General features: G+C 35.3%; 3 protein-coding genes across 3 annotated transcripts in view; 1 reads left to right on the plus strand and 2 right to left on the minus strand.

Annotated features, from left to right (window-relative positions):
- Positions 1–15,298: 15,298 nt before the first annotated feature.
- LOC124925386 (F-box/LRR-repeat protein 10) lies at positions 15,299–18,222 on the minus strand. The gene is made up of 4 exons (XM_047465375.1): positions 17,950–18,222; positions 17,629–17,834; positions 17,322–17,415; positions 15,299–16,988 (listed from the first exon to the last, which is right to left on the minus strand). Exons 1-4 carry the CDS (start codon positions 18,133–18,135, stop codon positions 15,480–15,482), a joined length of 1,995 nt encoding a protein of 664 aa, XP_047321331.1. The 5' UTR covers positions 18,136–18,222; the 3' UTR covers positions 15,299–15,479.
- A 2,018-nt stretch (positions 18,223–20,240) lies between these two features.
- Positions 20,241–21,280, minus strand: LOC124924581 (proteasome subunit beta type-1-like). Its single transcript, XM_047464598.1, has 4 exons — positions 21,195–21,280; positions 20,938–21,067; positions 20,713–20,855; positions 20,241–20,345 (listed from the first exon to the last, which is right to left on the minus strand). Exons 1-4 carry the CDS (start codon positions 21,258–21,260, stop codon positions 20,241–20,243), a joined length of 444 nt encoding a protein of 147 aa, XP_047320554.1. The 5' UTR covers positions 21,261–21,280.
- A 1,487-nt stretch (positions 21,281–22,767) lies between these two features.
- The window catches only part of LOC124926002 (24-methylenesterol C-methyltransferase 2-like), a 1,425-nt gene continuing 809 nt past the window's right edge, over positions 22,768–23,383 (plus strand). The window contains exon 1 of the mRNA XM_047466157.1: positions 22,768–23,383. This exon is cut by the window's right edge and continues 809 nt beyond it. Coding sequence (XP_047322113.1) covers positions 22,824–23,383 — 560 coding nt within the window. The 5' untranslated portion in view covers positions 22,768–22,823.

A 23,383-nucleotide genomic window follows, 5' to 3' on the forward strand; every position in this document is an offset into this window, starting at 1 on the left:
TTTACACATTATTTATTTATTCAATCATAGGGCATGTGTCTAAAGGTAATTCAAGAGTAAACATGTGTCTAGTTTTGTATCATTGTATTCTTAGAGCATGCGTGTATGTCATTAGTCATAAATCTAAACATAAAAATGCTAGTACTTATAGACAAGTGACGAAACTCGAGGAATGGTACTAAGTACTAGGAAAGAAGCTCCAATTCGATCCCAAAAGCAGATAGAGCATTTTTTTCCTTCTCTCCCTCTCTAGTTTTTTTTCTTCTTCTACCCCGATCCTCCCCCTCCGGAAAGTGGCCTCCTCCAGCTCTTAAAGACACCCGAGCCTTGAGTCAAACGATCATCAGCTATAAATCCAGGATTTCCTGAAGACCTAATGGTCTAAAGCCTCGCTCATTTCCTCTTTTGGTAACGGCGCACAGATAAAAAGGGTTTCCAACCTAGCATCAGACATGCAATCTTTTGTTGTCCCTTTGGTCGCTAGAGGAGATCAATCTCCCGTTTGTTTTTTTTCCATTTGGGGTTTCCATTTGTTGCTCCAGTCTTTCTCTATCCTTCCCCTTTTGTCAAATTTGTGCAAAACGCACAAATTCTTAATACCTCTTAGGTTGGTCTTGTTTGGTTTTAGGGATTTGGGCATTTGCAATGTCTAGGCCCATTTGGTTTCTTTTCTTCCATCGGTAAAACAAAGCATGCAAAATTTAATTAATTTAAATATTTAAAATTATAAATATAAGGGTGCAAAATATTTATATTTATATATTGCCCCTCTTGGACAAAGTTTGGAAATTACGATCGAGATTTAGAAAACGAATGTCCAAGTTTTACATCATAGACATCATATTCAAAAATATCCTAATTTATAATTTTATATCGACGCATTATATTTATTTATACAAGAAAGCATTAAAAGGATAGATAGATAAAACTTGACGATCATATGATCGATGATACCCCCGATTCTCTAACAGGATTTCTATCAAACCGTTTTCCAGAAGTTATCATCAATAGTCAGATCCCTGTCTCTATTGATTACAACGATCCTTACAACTGGTATCAGAGCTCTGTTTCTATTCTCATGCATCAAGAACATAAATCATATTTATCATCAACGAGATCCATCTGCTTTTGAAAGAAAACTACAACTATTGGATGATGAGAATGCAAGCTCACTTGGCTACTCTTGATTGTGATATATGGAGTGTCGTTACCGATGGTCACATTAAGATTGAGAAGCCGAGACGTGAGTGGACAATTGAAAATAAGTTGACTAACAACCTGGACAACGTTGCTAAAGATATTCTTTATCAATCAATCAACATGAATATATTCTGCGAGATCAAGTCATGTTCCTTTGTTAAAGATATCTGGGAAAGTTGATTCATATCTATGGCCGTAACGTTCAAACTAAAAGGATTCGGAGAGATCAGAAGGTTCTTATATGTGCTAAAAATAAGTCCAAATGGGCCGATAGCGACACAGAGGACTCACCCGGTGAAAATGATACAGAAGTAGTCACATGCTTGATGGAAGATGATCAATCCAAGGTAAACGTTCTTCCCCCACAAGAATTTACCAACGATGAGTTAATTGTTGCACTCAATGACATGGCCATTGAGACAAGAAGTTATTAGATTCTTTTAATGAAATGAAAGCAAAATATAAGACCAATACATCTTCTTCATCTAAAATTTCTGAATCAAGTGTTTTTGAAAATAAAGTGGTCGAGATCTCATATAAGATTAAGATGCTCAAAGAACAGATACAAACTCTTTCTTCTGAAAACAAAAGGTTAAACTATATTGTTAGCGTTTGGACAAGGTCTGAAGAAGCTGTCAAATATCATATTAGTTTGTTGAAACTTGCTAGATCCAAATCCGATTTAGGATTTGATAGCAATGACCCAAACCAGTCCTGTAAGACGTTAAGCTCACCAACTCACAAGCTTAAGCCAATAAGTTTTGTCAAATGGAGTCTAACTGACACTGAAACGGATCCAATCCATGAGGAGTTAGCTTTAAAAGATGAAATAACTTATGTTTCGCCAACTGTTAGCTGGCTGAAAATTAAGTTAGATGCAACTAGCAAGTTAGGCAATCTAAAACCTGACAAGAAGTCAAGGATTTTTAAAAGAAAATCATCCTCAAAAGCTAAGGGATTAGTGGCTAGTAGAAAGGCGTCTGCTAAGTTAAAATCATACGCATTAATTACAACACAAAATGGGAAATCCATAAAAATAACATAAATATGGATCCCTAAGGGACTGATTGACCGAGGACCCAAGTGAACATGGGTACCAAACGATTGTAAATATTGTTTTGTGTAGGAACATACTAGCGACTTCCTAGAGGATTATGTCTGGTATCTGGACATCGGTTGTTCTAGACACATGACATGAAACAGGCGGCTTCTAACTGATATAGCAGATTGCTCAGGTCCTAAGATAACCTTTGGTGACAACAAGGAGGGTAAGACCATGGGTAAGGGTAAGATTATTCATGGTAATTTAACTATAAATGATGTGTTACTTGTTGACAATCTGTGTTACAACCTGATTAGTATTAGTCAATTATGTGACAATGGTTTATCTGTTGATTTTCAAACTCATGTATGCCTGGTTAAGGATTAGTAGGGTAATACTCTATTGACCGAAAGCAAGGTAGGAAACTCTTATAAAATGAACTGGCAAAATAAGACATTTGACCATATGTGCATGATTTCCAAGAATGACTAGAAATGGTTATGACATAAAAGGTTAAACCATCTAAATTTAGAAACCATTGACAATATTTACTCGCATAATTTAGTGTTTGGTTTACCTAAATTACAGTTTTCTAAGGACAAGGTTTGTGTTGCTTGCTAGTTAGGCAAACAAGGCAGATCATCGTTCAAAAGTAAAGGGAAATCTCAATCCAGTCGTTGCTTAGAACTGTTACACATGGATCTGTTTGGTCCAATTCCTGTAAAGAGCTTGGGAGGGATGAGATTTACCCTAGTAGTTATTGATGATTTTTTCACGATTTACATGGATAGCATTTTTGCAATCTAAGGATAAAACTGCTGAAAATTTGATTAAAATCTTTAGAAGAATTTAGAACCAGAAATCTTTGAGTATTGCGTGCATTAGAAGTGATCAGGGAACTGAGTTCACCAACAGACGCCTATCCTCTAATCTCGGGGAGTCTGGTATTAAGCACGAGTTGTCTAGTGCTAGAACTCAACAACAGAATAGCAATTATGTGAGAAGAGTAATGACACTTAAAGAAGCAGCGAGATTTATGCTTTCCAAATCATGTGTTCCTCAGAGGTTCTGGGTAGAAGCCATAAACACAGCATGCTACACACAAATTTCGGTCGATAATCAACAAACTTTTTGACAAAACACCATATGAACTGTTTTTTGGGAGAATTCCTATAGTGTCTTACTTTAAAGTATTTGGGTATAAATGTTTTATCCATAATAATGAGAAAGATTATGACTACTTTTGATGCTAAAGCAGATGCTAGAATCATGTTGGGTTATTCCTCAGTAAGCAAGGCTTATAGAGTATATAACAACAAAACACAAACTGTTGAGGAATCCCTAAATGTTGTTTGTGATGAGTCTATTGAAAGTAATCCCATTGATCCCATTGACCTTGCTAGCAGATTAGAAGAGACAGTCTTGAATCTGTGTGTGAGGATGAAGCTCTAGCTAAACGAATTCCATTGTTTGATCATGTTGCTGATCCGGTTGAGAATCAACCAGACGCTCAAACTCCTATTCAACAAGATGTTGAGAGATCTGACGTCGCGGAGCCATCTAGTCAGACAACTAATCATTTAGTACCCAACTTCAGATGGAACAAGAATCATCCACCAGAATTGATAGTCGGTAATCATAACTCTCCTCGTAGGACAAGACGTCAATTAATGGATGAAATAGCCAACTCTGCCTTTATTTCTCAAATTGAACCCAAGAAAATTGGTGAAGTAGTGCTTGATCCAGATTGGATCAATGTTATACAGGAGGAGTTAAATTAATTTGTGAGAAATAAAGTGTGGAATTTAACTCCAAGACCGACTGATCAATCGGTCATTGGAACTAGATGGGTATTTAGAAAAAGCTTAGTGAAGATGGCTTAGTTATAAGGAACAAAGCCCAGTTAGTTGCTCAAGGATACAGACAGGAGGAAGGCATCGACTTTGATGAGTCATCCACCCCTGTAGTTTGACTTGAGGCAATTAGAATCTTCCTAGCTTATGCATCTTTAAAGAATTTTAAAGTTTTTCAAATGAATGTGAAAAGTGCATTTTTAAATGGTAAACTAAATGAAGATGTTTATGTTGAACAACCCCCTGGTTTTCTAGATCATACTTTACCAAATCATGTTTTTAAACTTGACAAAGCTTTATATGGTTTGAAACAAGCTCCTAGAGCTTGGTATAATACTTTGACTAAATTTTTGTTTGATCATGATTTCGTTATTGGAACTGTTGATAAAACATTGTTTAGATTTACTAAAGATTCTCACACTCTACTTGTTCAAGTATATGTTGATGACATTATATTTGGATCAACTAACCCAAAATTGTGTGAGAAATTCGCCAAGCTGATGCAGGATAGATTTGAAATGAGCATGATGGGAGAATTAACTTTCTTCCTCGGGCTTCAAGTTCGTCAGCTGGAGAAAGGAATATTCATCAATCAAGCTAAGTACACCAAAGAGCTGTTGAAGAAGTTCGGGATGGAGAACTGCTCTGCCGCGGCTACTCCAATGAGCTCCTCCAACAAGGTTGACAAAGATGATGGTGGACAGAGTGTAGACATCACTGCCTAAAGAGGTCTTATCAGATCCTTATTTTATCTCACTACCAGCAAGCCAGATATTCAATATGTTGTTGGTGTCTGTGGAATATTCCAGGCTAATCCGAAACTCTCTCACTTCACTGTTGCTAAACGTATTCTTAAATATCTGAAGGGAACTCAAAATGTGGGACTGTGGTATCCGAAGGATTCCAGTTTTAATTTAACTAGTTTCTCATATGTAGACTATGCAGGGTGCAAATTAGATAGGAAAAGCACTAGTGGAACTTGTTATTTCCTTGGAGATCGTCTAATCTCATGGTTCAGCAAGAAGCAGACATCCGTTGCTACGTCTATAGTTGAAGTAGAGTACCTTGTTGTAGAAAGTTGCTGCTCTCAGCTCTTGTGGGTTCAACAACAGCTAAGGGACTATGGGATTGAGGCAAAAGAATCTCCAATTTTCTACGACATCACAAGTTTTATAGCCATCACCTACAATCCAGTTCTGCATACTCGGACAAAGCACATCGAAATCAGACATCATTTCATCCGAGAGCATGTCAGTCAGAAGAAGATTCGCCTTGAATACATTCCAACAGATCAACAAACAACAGACATCTTCACGAAGCCTCTACCCGAGACTAAGTTTTCTCACTTTAAAAATATTTTAGGACTTGTTGATCTTGACTAATTGTCTTATATGCATATACTGAGGGGGAACATGTTGTTCAAATGTTACTGGATAGACAAGTAGACAAAGGTCTCAATACGTCCAATAGATCAGTAGTCTAAGAAGCGCAACTACTTAGACGTGAGTTTGCTCAAGCAGTTTTTATCTTCTTTTGGATACTTGTCTTGGTTAATAACCTGCACCGTTAGACGCCAACATCTAATAGACGTTTAGACGTTTATAAGATAAGAGCAATTGGAAGCCCATGTCTAACCAAACACACGTCTAGCACGTGTTGTTTATGCGGAATTAGACGTTTAAATTCTAATATACTTTTGACCGTCTATAAGACAAGCGTGATTAGATGTTGACGTCTAATAGACGCATATCCAATTTAGAGGGAAAGAATGTGGAAAGTAAATTAGACGTCTAACTACTTATGTTGGCTATTGGTACAGCTGTCCACTACCACCGTATCTGTCCATATACTCTTCCTGCCAAAATTAAAAAAGTCACCTCTCAAATAGATTGAAGACAGTTGTCTTTCAATGTTTAAAGAGTGAATAAAATTTCTGATGACTTTTCACTACACGTCTAACATTAATAGCACTCTTTCATGATTAATCTTAAATGATAGTTGTGCTCTTGGGAATAGATTTCTTAGGTTTTTGACGGTTCATATAATCATCAATTTAATAGTCACACGTCAACTCCTCTGTATTTAAGAAACGGTCATACTCAAAAGATTTGAGTATCTCCTTCTTGAATCCCCGATTCTCTCTCTCTAAGAAATCCTTCTTATAGCTTTTGAATCTATGAGATTTTTCTTTCATCTTGTTGAAATGTCTTCTCTCTTTGCAAAATCTCTTCAAATAGATTTTGAATATGTCTCTTTCCGGTCGGATCAATCGTTTAAAGGGCATCTCTTTCCGGTCGCCTCTCATGGAAAGAGTTCCTGTCTGAAAGTTGAGTTTGCCCTACTCAACGACATCATTTCAAAATCTATTCTTGCTAAAGATTCGTCCCACATCTACTGTAACAAGTCTTTGAAATGATGGTGGTTATCACAATGGATGTAGCCATCAATTGGTCAAAAGTTATTTTCAACAATCTGGTAAAGATGATTTCTTCTCGAAAGAAAATCTATAGATATGATGCTCCTCTCAGCATGTTCCTCTGTTGTCTCCTTTCTGAAGTTAGTCACGGCTTTCACTTCAATCCGTGTCTTGAACAACCAAAAGGTTCTCGACTACGTTCTACGGGTCGGTAGGCTCAAGTTGAAGAGACGAAACCGGGTAGCTTACTTGGTTGAAAGGGCACAATAGGATTTCGTCCCCTAAAGATGTTAAAAAAGGGAAAAGGAAAATATTGTCCTTAATTTTAGGGGGAATGGGGAATGTTAAAAATCTTTTGATGTTTTTGGAATGCTATGATAATCTTGAAATATGAATAGTATTTTGCTATCTATTGTGTCGATAATTATCAAATTTGCATATATATATTTCTAATCTTTTATTGATGTTTTAACATCATCAAAAAGGGGGAAATTGTTGGGTCAAATTATCTTGACTAACGATATTTTGATGATGAACTTGTATAAAACTTAAATAAAAATGAAGTTAAGTCGTCTAATTACTTCTATGTAGGTGCATCCAAAATATGCTAAGTTAGACTTAGCTTGAAATAGGATAATTAGACGTGTTGCTAGTTAGACGTGCAGTCTAACAGATACGTAGTTAGACGTGCAGTTTAATAGATACGTAGTTAGACGTGCAGTTTAATAGATACGTAGTTAGACGTGCAGTCTAACAGATACGTAGTTAGACGTGCAGTCTAACATATACGTAGTTAGGCGTGTAGTCTAACAGATACGTAGTTAGACGTGTAGTCTAACAGATACGTAGTTAGACGTGCAGTCTAACAGATACGTAGTTAGACGTGCAGTCTAACAGATACGTAGTTAGACGTGCAGTCTAACAGATACGTAGTTAGATGTGCAGTCTAACAGATGAAAGTTAGACACTGGCGTCTAACTCCTTCAGACTAGTCTGAAGTAACCAATAGTTAGACGTGTCGTCTAACTCCATTAAGACTTGGTGGTCTAATGGATCCCACTATTAGACGTAGACGTCAAACTTCCTTAGACTTGGCAGTCTAACGAAGTACGTCTAATGCCTCGCTTCAGCAACCAATCAAAGTTAGCATCCATCTACCCACGATCAACTAGATGTTCGCTACTCTTGCTCCATCGATCCGTGCAGCTCAGTACGATAGCCAGTTGCATCCAATGAATGAATGTCGCGTAAGTAAATATTCTTTCCACTACTTGTTCCTTGCAGGACAATCATAGAAGAATGTTTTGCGCACTACTAGTTTAGTATGGCCGCGATCTTTGTGCACAGAACCTGTTGTACTATGGGCGACTTTCCAATGGGCGCTCACCACATGTCAATACAGAAGATTTGACCATTGGTGTATGTTCTCTATTTAAAGATCCTTAAGCACAACGGGTGGGGGGTTAATCTCACACACTATCTTACGAATTGTTTGCTCACTTGCGTACTGATTTTCTATATCATCTTCAAGAGAGAGATAGAATCAAAACATTGTTTAGCTGAGTGATATCCTTAAACATACTATAAGTTGAACAGAGTATGTTCTGTTCAACAGTTAGCTAGCCATTAAACTGTATTTGATTCAAATAATTATAGTGAATCATCTTGGTGGTTGGAAGAAGGGGTGACGTAGGAGAGTTTGCTACGAACATTCATAAACAACATGTTGTGTCATTTACATTATGTCTTCTCTTTTTGAGCTGGTTCTTAGCTTCAAACCTGAGCAAACATTTCTGCACTTGAATCGCTTCAAGAGTTTGCAAGGGTTTGTGAAGAATAGAAAGTGATATTAATCTCTAACAGGATTTCTATCAAACTGTTTTCCAGAAGTTGTCATCAATAGTCAGACCCCCGTCTCTATTGATTACACCGATCCTTACAGACTTTTTCAAGAGTTTGTGAAGACTTGTGTAGAATAGAAATCGGATATTAACCTTTAACAGGGTTACTATCAAATGAAGTTATGTAAGAATTCAACTTTGTGAGACCTTAGTCTCCATCGTCGATCTTAATCCTAACAAATGGTATGAGAGCGAGTTGTTTCTATTCTCAAGCAATCAGATATCATCATGGCGTTCTCCAACAAGCCCTCCATGTTTCGAAATGAAGAGTATATTGATTGGAAGTTACGTATACAAGTGTATTTGGCCTCACAAGACGATGACATGTGGTATGTTATCACTGATGGTTCGATAAAGATTGAGAAGCCAAGATACAAATTGAAGACTGAAGATAAGAATATGAAAAACCTGGATAATGTCGCCAAAGATATTATGTACAATGCGCTGGGCAAGAATATGTTCAGAAAGATCAAGTCGTGCTCCTCTACTAAAGAAATTTGGGAGAAGCTGATCCAACTATGTGAGGGAAATAACCAAATAAAGGAAAACCAGAAAGAGAATAATGCTCTTATGGATGTTGAAAGCAAGGAAAAATGGGTCGAAAGCGATTCGGACGACTCATCATCCAGCGACAGTGATGATGAAGTTGTTACCTGCTTCATGGCTAAGAAAGAATCTGAGGTATTTGATTTCTCCTCTAAAAAATTTATAAGAGATGACTTAATCGTTGCACTTAATGACATGGTCATTGAGTACAAGAAGTTGTTATACTCTTTCAATGAAATGAGATTGAAATATGAAACTGATAAATCTTCTTCATCTCAAACTTCTGAACTAAAAGATTTTGAAAACAAAGTGGCTGAGCTCTCATCTGAGAATGAGAAGCTCAATGAAAAGATTCAAATACTTTCGTCTGAAAACCAACGTTTGACTTATGTGGTTAGTTCTTGGACGAGGTCTGGATATGCAATCAGACAACATATAAATAAGATGAGGCATGCCAGATGTAAATTCGGTTTAGGATTTAACAATGCCAGCCCAGACAAGTTTTGTGAAAAGTTAAACCCGACGAAAGCTTAAGACAATAAATTGTCATGGTAGTTTAACTGATAAAGGAACTGATCCAAGTTATGATGATTTGACTTCAAAGGATAAAGTGATTTATGTTAAGCCAACTTCAAACTGGTTGAAACCTGAGAGAAGGACAACCAATTGGTATGGCAAGAAAAAAAAGTTGACATGAAGTCGATAAATATTTACCAAAAATCATCATTTGAAGCTAAAGAATTATCAGCAGGCAGTAAGAGATCTTCCAAATTTATCACACACGCACACAATGAGAAATTCATAAGCATATTTTAGGTATGGATTCACAATGAACTAATCCATCACAGACCCAAAGAAAAATGGGTACCAGATTTGTTATTATCTATGAACACAGATAAAATAGGACTGCAGCGTGAAAGATTATGCATGACATCTGGACAGCCGACTGCTGACAGACATAACATATGAAGGCAACAAGCATGAAGTGGCTAACATCATTACGAAGCCACTTCCCGAGTATAAGTTTTCTTACCTTAAAAATATTTTAGGATTATTAGATTACGATAATGTATAAACTGATTTTATTATAAACTCTCCTGGTTTTGATTATATATTTTAAATAATCAAAAAGGGAGAAATTGTAAGATTAAATTAGCTAAGTAACTTAGGAGAATTATCCAATAATTATATAATTACCATGTTTTGAATATTTAGTTTAAATAATCAAAAATGGAGAAATTGTTAGAATAAGGTTCTTAATTAACTTAGGATAATTAACATAATCGATTCTATAAGTTATAAATAATTTCACTTGTTTTTGATAATTTAATTTAAATAATCAAAAGGGAGAAATTGTTAGATTATAATTTATGAAATGGTTTTGATAATGAATGGATAAAACTAAATTCAGTTATATATATATATGTTAAATTATATATATATATATAATTATTAAGTCATATCAAGTATATTAATAATTTTAAAGATAATAACACTGTAGTACAATGGTTAGTACTCCCGTATGTCACATTGGTGATTAGGGAAGTTGCACATCCGGCTGAGAAAATACCGAAATTTCCACATAGGCGCATCCGGTATTTAATGATGCGCGTCCAGTAGTTTGAAGTCCGGTTTAAATGAGGCTTCATTCCTTTGAAGTCAATATGTCCGTTGTCAATTGACTATTTAAGATGTAGTTGGAAGACAAGTTAAACACAGTTTTTGAAGTAGTTTTTACACAGATTCACAACAAGCAATTGGCTAACATTCTTAAGCACTCAAGTTCTATAGTGATTTACAAGTGTACTAGTTTTTACATTGTATTACATATTACATATTTTGTATGAGTTGGTAAGCATTGTAAGTTGAACAGAATTTGTTTTTGTTCAACAGAGTGAGTGTGCTGGAAGTTCGAAAACAGGCAGTAACTAAGTCCTGGTTGTTCAACTGTACAAGTGTTATATTAAACCAAATATTCTAATGAATATCATTCTCAAGGTTGAAAACAAGGGGTGACGTAGGAGTTTATAATCTGAACATCCATAAACCTTGTGTCTTGCATTGTGCGTTCTTTCTTTTCATATCCTTCCTACTGATCATCTGCTACTTTAATTCCAAACAAACTGTTCCGCACTTGACTTTGTCAAGAGTTTGTGAAGACTTGTGTAGAATAGAAATCGGATATTAACCTTTAACATGGTTACTATCAAATGAAGTGTGTGTAAACGTTCAACTTTATGAGACCCTAGTCTCCATCGTCGATCTCGATCATAACACTCTTGAAATAGTTCAAGTGCGTAACAGCTTGCTACATTTGAAGCTTCAGATGGATGAATGCAAATGGTAGAAAGTAAAGAACACAAGGAGTTTTATGGATGTTCGGAGATAAAACACTTACGTCACCCCTTCTTCCTCAATAAGAAGGATATTCACTAGAAGACTTTGATTGGTATAGAACACACTACACAAACCCAGTCAGAAACCCAAGACTTAACAAGCGCCTGATTCTGAACTTCTAGCTAACTCTCTATTGAATAGAATAGTCTTTGTTCAACTTACAACACTGAAGTATCACATAAAAATAGTAGTGAATGAATTACAAGGTACTCTTTGGAAAATGTAAACACAACGCCTTAGAGAGAATATAACTTGATAGCTAGATCGTAAGTTGGAGAAAGCTCGTGAGTTGAGTAATCAAGTTATCAATTCAGTTCAGTAACTTCTTTGTCCGTTGTCCTTGAGTAGATATTTATACTTGAAGTAGGCCAACGGTCGAATCTTCTCCTTGGACACGTGTCCTCCTTTTGTTGGACGGTCTCCCATAGTACAATAGTACATTAGAGCATAGGCATTGGGATCGTGGTCGTACCGGACTGATAGTGCGCCGAATATTTTCTGATATTGTGTTGTACTAAAATGTACAACACATTGTGGGCAATTTGAATAGAGATGTACGTGGCAGTCGATCCTTTGTTAGTTGGTTTATCTTGTAAACGAGAATTGCAGATGAGCTGAATACATAGTTAGATGCTCCTTCAGACGTGTGATGAAGTTGGACGACGTCTAATTATACTTCTTCTTCAGGCCGCATCTAAGAATGTTAGACGACGTCTAACTGCGCTTCTTCTTCAGACCGCGTCTAAGAAGGTTAGACGACGTTTAACTATGCTTCTTCTTCAGACCACGTCTAAGAAGGTTTAGACGACGTCTAACTACGCTTCTTCTTCAGACCACGTCTAAGAAGATTTAGACGACGTCTAACTGCACTTCTTTTTCAGACCACATCTAAAAAGATTAGACAACGTCTAACTGCGCTTTTTCTTCAGACCACGTCTAAGAATGTTAGACGATGCCTAAATGCGTTTCTTCTTCAGACCACATCTAAGAAGGTTTAGACGACGTCTAACTACGCTTCTTCTTCATACCACGTCTAAGAAGGTTAGACGACGTCTACTCGCGCACTCCTTAGACCACGTCTAAAGGAGTTAGACGACGTCTACTCATGCATTATTCACACCACGTTTAAAGTAATTAGACGACGTTTACTCGCGCATTACTCAGACCACGTCTGAAGTAATTAGACTATATCTACTTGCGCATTACTCAGACCACGTCTGAAGTAATTAGACGACGTCTAGTTGCGCATTACTCAGACCACGTCTGAAATATTAGACGACGTCTACTCGCGCATTACTTAGACGTGGCGTCTGAAGTAATTAGATGACGTCTAAATGCGCTATCTTGAGATGACGTCCGAATAAGCATACTTCTTTAGATCTATACATGCACAAGGTAAATTATCCAACTTAGTTTTATTCAAATCACATCAATAAAAACAATGTCACATTGAATTCAACTTACTCTCTTAAGTTTATTATTTTTCCTTAATTAATTATTTCTTGTTTAATTATTTTTTCTTTTTCTTTATTTAATTTAATCTAACAAAGTTAATGATTTACTTCTTTATAAATTATTGATGTAATCCCTATAAAACGAGCTGTTAATTCTTAAAAATTAATTGATTTGGTCTATTTAGATAGAGATGAATTCTTACCAAATAGTTAATTAGATATTTTAGTTGTGCTAAGTAGGTATAATTTTCTCTATACATTCAATTAAGTTCAAAATGTTTTATATACATTATCTTATTTTAAATTGATCTCTATACATTTATTTGTGTTTGAAATTGTTCCTTTTACATTTATTTTTTTTGAAATTGTTCTTTACTATATTCACCATAAATATTTTAAATCATTTAAATTGTTATAAATCCGTTAATTTGTGTTTAAAATAGACACAAATTTCCTTATAAGTGGTACATCCATTTTTTTTCTAAATTTTATTGCGACCAAAGTTTTCACTTTCGTCTTGAGATGATTTTTCAACTCAATTCTCAAAACGACGACGCATATTATGTTCCAATTTTAGACAACTATGTTACAGACTAAGACGATAACATTTTTTACTCATCTTTATCTTATCTTTTTTATAGATATTATGTGTATGTGTTGTGCCCCCAAAATCATCTAATCGATAAGGAATGTTAATTTTGAAGAAAGATGTACAATAGTTATATAGTTAAAATATAAATAATATGATAGACATTACAATATATAAAATATGATATTGTAATACAAAATTCATAATATGGTTGAATCGGTCGGCTAGACACCAAAATGACGATTATCCTCATAGTGAGAATGAACTGAGAGTGAGAATAAATTTAATTTTATTTGAAAACGAATCAGTTTATTAATCAAAATATTTTTTAATCCAAATCTAAGAAACACATCCTAGTTTGAATCTTAGACGATTGATGATTCGAAATTAGTTATCAAAAGTAATTCAAATTTTGACCATAAAAGAATTGTTCTTCATCTTGTACAACTTGAAAGATTCAAACTATTTCAAATAAAAATAAATGTAGTAAGGAACAATTTAAAACAAAATAAATATAAAATTAATAATTTCAAACAAAAATAAATGTATTATAGTCAATTTAAAACAAGATATAGAGATATATTTAAAATTTATTAAATGTATAAGAAGCATTATACCTATTAAATTTTAAATTATATATTTATTTAATATTTTGATTAGTCACTTTTCTCTATTGAAACTCACGCTTCACAATATTGTTACAAAGTGACCAAAACACATTCACACTATTCACCATCTTTTATCATTGTGATTCTCTTTATATCCACGATTTAATTCTTAATCCCCATAAAAGATTCAAGTTAAAAATGAGCACACATAAGTAATAACGCACACTTTCACACTTGAAGATAACTTCATAAATATAAGTTCTATCTTAATCATTTCATCGAACTAGGGTCGAGGGACGGCGGATCTATGTACTAAGGCTATCTGGGTTGTAGTAGGAGTAGCTAAACTATTTTGTATATATAAGGTAATAACAACGGAAAAATATTGTTGTACAGTAAATTAAGTTTATTTAGTTTATTTAGTTTGTTTACTTGATATTATTATCCTTCTAGTTAGGTTAGATTTCAAATCATAATTCAGCCCTCTGATCCATCCATCTTAAAAATAATGTATAAAGACAATCTTATTATTGGTTAAGGTGCAAAATATACCTAAAACATCTTCTTTCTTTCTTCTTTTTTTCATATCTTATTTCTTCTAAAATACACTACTTTAAAAATATTTAAAAGATGTTAAATAGTCATTATACACATAATTTAATCTTAAAGTAAAGAGTCAGTTTTATGCCATGAGAACATTTTTTAACCGACAATTATGATGGTGGTGTATGTGTAAATGAATTAAGTAGTCAAACAACTTCTTTCATTATTACCCAAAAAACATGCTACTCCTCTACCAAGCAGGGGGAAAATACATGCTACTTTATTTGATTGTCATATCTTCGATCAACATTTACTTCAAACTCTAAATAAATCATATATATTCGTCACAATAGGGTAACCAATTATTTTTTAGTTTATGATTAGAATTAGAACTAACTAATGATTCAAAATAGTTTATAACTAACATTATTTAAATTGAAGTCCTTTTTAACCCTTAGTGAAGACTCATAACTCAATGGTGATTGAGAAAAAAAACTTATATTCTCATGGTCATGAATTTAGTATTCACACTCAATCATTTAAAAACAATGTTAATATGAAGAGAAAATATGATAAAAAAAAAGTGTAAAACATAGAAATTAGGGCATCAAAAAGTTACACCTAGCATTGATGGGAGCTTTCATTGACAGTCATCCGAATAAGAGAGTAAACCTTAAATTATAATTGCAACATTATTTACAGTAAATCTATTATCTATCATTGACCAAACATCTTAGAGAATGAAATCGGAGTAACAAAGTCCCAATTTAATGTCAATAATACAAAGTACATGAGATCCACATTCAAAATATTTAAAACATGAGAAATTTGACTAACAGAGTAAGTTTTTACAACTCCCCGTTAAATACAACAACACTTCTAACGACTAAAATCCTTGAACAACACAAAATATTCTGAGATACAATTTCCTTAGTCTTCAACCATATCCTCATCTTCAACCATATCCTCATCATCTTCAACCATATCCTCACCATCATCAATATCATCATCATCATCAATATCATCATCAATCTCCCTATCAATATCATCAAAAAGCCACTGCTCAAACTCATCAACCTCCTCATAATCATGCATATACAATTCATCAGACATGTTCAACGGATCAGTCCCCAATTCCTCCCCACGACAAGAAACATGCAGATAAGGTCTGTTCTTCGCTAGAGCATCTACCATATTCCTGTTCATCGTTCCAGTTACCCCCAACCTTCTCAATCTCGGGAAATAAGGTCTCTTCAACCACCTAAACGATAACTGTGTAATTCCACCGCAGTTATACAAATCCAACACCCTTAAGCAACTTCCACATCCTTGACCATCTCCTGCTTGCATTGACGCTAATGCCATAACCGACATATCGCCTATTAAGGGACACTGCCTCATTCGTAACTCGCTAATCAGAACCCTACTCTTCACCATTAAGAGAATCCCTGCATCAGATAGGCTTGGAATATTTGAGAGGTCGAGCTCTTGCAAAGGCAGCGGAGTAGAAACTTGTCCGTCGAACAAAAGAGAAATGAATTTGTCTGTCAGCCTCTTGCAACCTCTGACGGATAACGAAATCAACGAATGAAGCGAGACTTGTTTTAAGTACGAGAGACCGATATCACTAATATCGGTTCCATCTAATTGAAGAGTTCTCAATCGAGGAAGACTGCCAATTGCTCTAAGAGCTTCATCCCCGAGGCTTCTACAATCCCTCAAATCAAGAACTACAAGATCTCTGTTCGACGCTAAACTTATAACCGCATAATTCGTCAACAAACTACACCATCTAAGGCTAACATGCGTAAGCAAAAGAGAAGTGGCGGTTATATCATGAAATACCAAATCCGTCAGTTTTGTCCCGCGAGAGATTCTAAATTTATACAAATTTGAGCAAGAATGTAGGATTGACCTGAAACCCGTGTCTGTCACACGACAGAAGCCGACAAGACATATACTTTCCATGCTGGAGCATCTGTCAGCCATTAGGAGTACTCCGAGGTCATTGACGCGTTTGAAATAACTAGCGATAAATTCCTGACTTCGAACTAATGAGAGGTGTTTCAGTTTTCCGTGTGGGTTCAGATTTTGAAGACCCAAGTTGGTTAGATCTAATGTAACTGTGGGTTCCATGATGGGTGAATCTCGGAGGTCTAAATGGGTTAAGGAGGTGAGGTTTCGAGATATCATACTAACCATAGTGTCTGTTATGCAATCAACCGAAAGGCACAGTTTTTGGATGTTTGGCAAAGAACGAGGAGTCGTGATTTGATTTCCCGATTGTGATGGGACAATGCTTGGGCTTAGCAACTCAGTTACCATTTTGGAAGAGATATACCCAATCTCGAGAGATGTGAGGTTTGTGGAAGCCAATGCCCATGCACGAGCAAAATTAAGATGTAGAAACATTGAGACGTCAAACATCAGGATAAGACTCTGCAAACAGAGAAAGCAAATATGACTTGATAAGTTATGCATATTCAATGAAGCATCTCAACTCAAAAATAACCATCCATGAAGCATCTCAACTCAAAAATAACCATCCATGAAGCATCTAGGGAGCATTACCCCCATATGAATAGATTTGTAAGCATCAAAAGAAGATACTAAGAAAGACAACTCTAAACATTACTACAAAAACTATCTATTTGTCTTGATTTAGTTGAACGAAGTTGTTTCCATAAATGAACTACTTCCAACATGTATCTTTTACTTTATGACGATCCAAGTTTGGTATTTAGCGCACCATAATTGTAACCAAGACCTTACTTGTAATTGGGAGCAACCGCTGAGAACCTCCTCTAGATCAGATACATGAATTGATCTTCCTCTTTTTTCTGCCACCGAATTCAAGTATAGAAACCTGGGGAAAGGTAAACACGTAGCAGAAGTTTACCCAAGAGAATATGAATTCAAAAGCTCAAGCTTTACCAAACAATTTGCAAGACGGGATCAGGAAAAGGCAGATTCGCTAAGATCTATAGATAGAGACGTCAGGAAGGAGATCATAACGTCCTCCAAACAATAGGTGAATTGCTAAGTCAAAGAAAAGAAAAGAAAAGAGAGAAAAAGATACCTTAGGTCTTTGCATCGAGCACCGATTTGAGAAAGAAGGTTTCCACTGAAATCGGCGCAGTTACGGAGAAAAAGCTCTTGAAGAGAAGGTCGGAGCAGATAATCGATTGCGGAATCATCAAGCCGTGAACAGTCGATCTTGAGGCTGAGAAGATACGGGTTTGAAGGTAGAAGAGGTCTTAACAAATGTATCGGTGGCGCAATGTCCTGTGAAGGGAAAAGGAAAGAAAAGAAAAAGCAGATCTGAGAAATAAGAAATGAAATGTAGACAATAGGATAGGATAGGATAGGAGAATGTATGCGAGGATGCACGTCTTATTACTATGAAGTGGAAATTGGGGAGAAAGGAGAGGATCTGATAAGCGCAGGTCCTGAAGGTCTTGCTGGTGGACGCGACTGCGCAAATCGAAGATACGTCGAGTTTAGTCATGATGCTTCCTAGGAGAGCCGGCGGCAGAATATCCAGGCTCGCCGATTCTGCAACGGTGGTGGTGGTGGAGCTTGTCATTTCTCTCTCTCTCTCTCTCTCTCTCTCTCTGGAAAGAGTCTTCTCCTAGTTTACGTTTTACTGAATCTGGATGACCACCATTCATATCACGACCATCCATGTCTTGAACGGTTGTTAACTCTATAAAACAAAGGTTTTTTTTGGGGGCTAAATAATATATAAAATTATTAGCAATAAATTTTAATATAAATTTTATTTTTAAGATCACGATCTAGTCAGTGTCTTATATATATTATTATGCATCATTGACCAATGGATTTGGCCCCATATTTGCAAATAAAATTAGGCCATTGGGCTTCACAATTTCATAAATTCTACAATAAGACCCTAATTTCGAATACAAATCACTTCAAATTATCTTGGGCTTCATTTCAAATTATATAGGCTTAGGAATCCTTATCATATGATTCATATTAGTAGTCCACCACCAACTCTAAGTGAGTTTCAATCCTAAGCAATGATTACAATGAAAATATTCAAAGCATAGAAATAGCAATTATTTTAAAATCAACCAAAAAACGGGATCAATCATAATTCAACGTTCTCAAGTACTCATGTATATTCACTTAAAGATCTCTAATAATTTCATATTTAAATCAAAATTCAATTCTAATTTAATTAAGCATGTAAATATTTATAATAACATTCTAAACTCAATTCATTAATCTGAAGATTTGTAATATACATTATTTCTTTCGTCTCAATCATCAACTTTCAATTAATTTGTTTTCATTCATTTAATTCTATTTAGAAAGTATTAAGGCTTTAGTTAGTGTCAACTTGATGATCGTGACAAGTTGGAGACGGCACCTTTCTTCCTACAAGAGATGGCGTTGCTGTGGTGGAGGAGGCAAGAAGGAGATATTGAACGAGGGACCTTGAGGATGGAAACGTGGGAAGACTTCAAGACCGAGTTCAAACGCCAATTCTTCCCAGAGAATGCCGAGTACGAGGCAAGGAAAAGGATGAGTCAACTTGTGCACAAAGGAACCATCAAGGAGTATGTGAAGGAATTCCATGAGTTGATGCTCGAGTTACCTAGTCTAACGGAACAGGAGACACTGTTCGCATCCTAAGTTATAAAATATCGATATTTTAAACAGGACCCGAGTTTTGGGCTACCCCTGCAGTAAAAATATCGATATTTTTATGTTGTCATAGGGCTAGTTTAAAATTTTATAAAATAAAATAGTTTTTGGGTGAGATTTGAACTCGTAACCAAACAAAATCATAACCAAACAAAAGTTTTAAATTATTATGTTGAACCACTAAGTTACAATAACTTATGCTTAAAATTACAATAAATTTAATTAAATATCTCACTATTTTTAATAAATGAGTTGCACTGCCCTAGTCCGAGGGTTTGTCGGGCTTATCCCAGGATCGGCCCTGGCTCTAGTTAAATCAAAGAAAAAAGAAGAAGAAAAGATATTGGGGTTTGTATTAACCTTCCATTGATTTTGGAGTATAGTCTTAACAAGATGAATACCTATGAATTGAATCTCAAAGCACTAATCAAGAATTAAACTCTAACTTATTTTATCTTTGAAAAGTATCAATGTTTAGGACCTGTTTGGAATCAAAAGAAATTAAGGCAAAATGTTATATAATTTCAGAAACAAGAATTCAGTTTTGATTTCTAATTTCACTTTACTCCCAATTTACCTTAATAGTGGGAACATGAAAACTACAATATTTTAGTTTGACCACTAGTAAAAAAAAGACCTTCTAGCCATTGGTAAACCAATCGCTAGAAGAATATAGTGATTGGTCATAAACAAATCGCCATCAATCGGCATAGCTGTTGCTTTAATTGACAACAGCGATTGGTGAATGTCCACTCGCAATTTTCCTATGGCGATTGGCTAGTTTTCCAATAGCAATTTCCTTTAGTCTATGGCGATTGGTTATTATACCAATCGCAATTTCCCTTTAGTCTTTGGCGATTGGTTAATAAACCAATCGCCAATTCATTTATCGAAAATAATTAAAAAAAAAAGATTTATCAATTTCTTCCAATAACAACAAATAAGCAGATAGATTAGAAATTCCTGAACTAAAATATGAATCCACGTGTGTGGCTGGAAAACCCTGCAACTGTATCATTATAACATGTACACGACAATAATAATATCCCTTTCTGTGGCAGAAGCAAAACAAGTCTTCCCCAAATCAATGACTTCTGCTTCTGAGAGAGGAGTAACAACATCCTGAAAAAATATCATTCTAATATAAGTCCATTTGATAAATATTACATAAAACCACGTAATTCTTTAGATTAAGATAGGATGCAGTAAGCTTTGAATGACTTAACTCGGTAGTCAAAAGACAACATTAACACTTGAAAAATAATTAAATTACATCATCAGTTTCACATTTTATTAAATGAACTTGCGTATCAAGTACATACAATATATTTTCAATTAGTATAATCAACATTTATTTTCCAGATACTAATCTAATTCAGTACTTAAAATTCAGTATAACATTCAACACTTAATTTTCAGTTTATAAAACAAACCCCTAATTAAAATAAAATGTGAGGACTTGAGCATATGTATCAATCAAAATACAAACCTGAGCAGGTAGTAAAAGGGGGCGTGGCGACTTTAGTTGATTGTTCAAGAATGGCATAATGAGTGTAGAACCAGACCCTTGAGCACTATATCCAACTCTCTCATAAGATCCAACGACATCATACGTGAATACACACCCCTTTCCTAATATGTTAAAATATAAAATGTTTTTGATGTGAATGATGAGAATAAGAGTTTAATGAAATTAGAAATCACACCACTGTACCTTCACTGTCAAGACCATCCAACACATTGAATGCGTAATAAGGAAAGAAGCGTTTGTAGTAGAGTGTGTTAGAAAGCAACTGAGCCATAGCAGGGCAACTCATCTGCATATTATGTTGATACTGATCAGTCTGTCAATTATCAAGAAAAAATAAACATCACTCTGTGCATTACAGGCGAACAACTCTTGAGAATGTGAAATAAAAATAATTTTATCTAATCTGCAACAGTAATCATTATCCTTCTTTGAATACTTACCAAGTGTCTAGCTGCCAAAACCTTTTGCAAAGCTCTCACATCAACTTGAAATCCTGAAGAGGCCATATAAGCTTTATCTTCTCTGCAAGATAAAAAAATTATTTCATGTTAGAAAGGAAGGACTTTTGGGCAGACAGACAGAACAATCTTTTCGACTTTAAACAAACAAAAAAATACATTCTTTAATTAATAAGATCTAATTGAACAGACCAGATAATCTAAACTTCATAACTACATCTTTCCAACCATAACAAAACTGTATGCTCCGTGCTGACTTAGGAAAATCCCACTGCTAAGTTATGAACACTCCAAACTAATGTTGCCAACAAACAATGTATACAATCATATGGATCTTATTTGTTATCACAAAGTAATCTACATAATAGCTTTTATAACAAAAATACTATGATTTGGATCATGATCTAGAAATACTTTCAATTTCAAATAACTTGGGGAGTATGATAAGAACAGACAAATAGAGGAAATAAGTAAAAACCTTTCTAAGAAGAATGGCGCATCAGCTTGAGATTCTTCAATGGATTGATTACCACACTCGGTGCAACGAATATTGCAACGAATATTATGACTAATGTTTATTGTTCTGGCATTTTCAATTCGAACATTGGTTACTGAATCATCATCTTCACTATTCATTTGTGAAACCCTACAAATATTCATTTTAAAAACTTATGAAACTCAACCAAACTAATCACCTATTCGCATAAGCTTAACCAAATTTCATTCAGGCATTTCATCAAACACATGGCATACACTATCATTGGAAACAAAACATGGCATTTCTCTCTCTTATGGATTCCGTCGCCCTATTCTGCACGGCCTCCCTTCTTGACATAAAAGCACATAGTTTAAAAAGAATTTTAAAATGTTTCTTTCTTAATTTATCGAGAAACAAATTAAGTTGTGATTTTTTTAGGTAAAAACCCTCTGTAGTAGACTATCTTGGGGATGAATTCAATTTGAATAAATTCCTGAGTTAGTCGATTAATAGGACGTTCTTAGGAATAAATTCGGACACGTATTATACCATTTAATATTTCGTCTCAGTAAAATAGATTCGAGAGGAAAGTAATACGCGTGACTTATCGTGTCTCAAGTTAATTTCTCTGAATGAATGTTTTAGACGCGTACAAAAAGAAGAATAAAAAAGGGAGAAATAAATAACCATTTTGAAATAAAAAACTATTAATATGATAATAAAATAAAATTTATTAAAAAAAAATAAAATTATAGAGAATAATGTTTAATTATGATTAAATTAAAAAAAATTAAAATAATAAGCTTAAAATAAATTTAAAAAATATATGAAGATGAAAATTTGATTTTGTAAACTAGTCTGTCCCTAATGTGTGTGTTAAATTGTAGTTTTAAAAAAGAAAATATAATATTTAAAAAAATAGGAGTTAAATATTTAAATAGAGATTTAAGATCTAAGAACGTGAAACGCAGCGCATAACAATAAAACAAATAAAAAATGCTGGCAAAGAAATGAAAAGACAAAAATAGGCCCTCACATTTATCCCTACATAAGGACATAAGGGAAATGTATCATTTTCTCACTCACACACACACACACACACTTAATTAGTTCTCTCTCACTTTCTCTCTCTTATGGATTCCGTCGCCCTATTCTGCACGGCCTCCCTTCTTGCTGGCGGCTTATACTGGTTCGTCTTTGTCCTCGGATCCGCCGAACGGAAGGGCAAGAACGCCATAAATCTCTCCGGAGGCTCAATCGCCGGCGCCAAGGTCCAAGACAATTACAAGCAGTACTGGTCCTTCTTCCGCCGCCCAAAGGAGATCGAAACAGCCGAAAAGGTACCTGATTTCGTCGATACTTTCTACAATCTCGTTACAGATATCTACGAATGGGGATGGGGTCAATCTTTCCATTTCTCCCCTGCCATTCCGGGCAAATCTGACCGTGACGCCACTCGCATCCATGAAGAGATGGCTGTAGATCTGATCAATGTCAAACCCGGAGCGCGCATTCTCGACGCCGGATGCGGCGTTGGTGGACCGATGAGGGCGATCGCCGCTCACTCCGGCGCCAATGTTGTCGGAATCACAATCAACGAGTACCAGGTGGGTCGGGCCCGTGCTCACAACAAGAAGGTGGGTCTGGATTCCCAATGCGAGGTTGTATGCGGTAATTTCCTTCAGATGCCGTT

This window comes from Impatiens glandulifera, chromosome 2 (assembly GCF_907164915.1).
Source record: "Impatiens glandulifera chromosome 2, dImpGla2.1, whole genome shotgun sequence".
In the NCBI taxonomy this organism is placed as follows: Eukaryota; Viridiplantae; Streptophyta; class Magnoliopsida; order Ericales; family Balsaminaceae; genus Impatiens; species Impatiens glandulifera.

Coding starts and splice junctions, on each gene's coding strand:
- LOC124924581 (XM_047464598.1), bottom strand. CDS start 21,260: ATGGCCTCTTCAGGATTTCAAGTTGATGTGAGAGCTTTGCAAAAGGTT. Junction 21,068..21,194: donor TTTTGGCAGCTAGACACTTG/GTAAGTATTCAA, acceptor GATAATTGACAG/ACTGATCAGTATCAACATAA. Junction 20,856..20,937: donor GGATGGTCTTGACAGTGAAG/GTACAGTGGTGT, acceptor TTAACATATTAG/GAAAGGGGTGTGTATTCACG.
- LOC124925386 (XM_047465375.1), bottom strand. CDS start 18,135: ATGACAAGCTCCACCACCACCACCGTTGCAGAATCGGCGAGCCTGGAT. Junction 17,835..17,949: donor TCCCCAATTTCCACTTCATA/GTAATAAGACGT, acceptor TTCCCTTCACAG/GACATTGCGCCACCGATACA. Junction 17,416..17,628: donor GCTCGATGCAAAGACCTAAG/GTATCTTTTTCT, acceptor ACCTTTCCCCAG/GTTTCTATACTTGAATTCGG.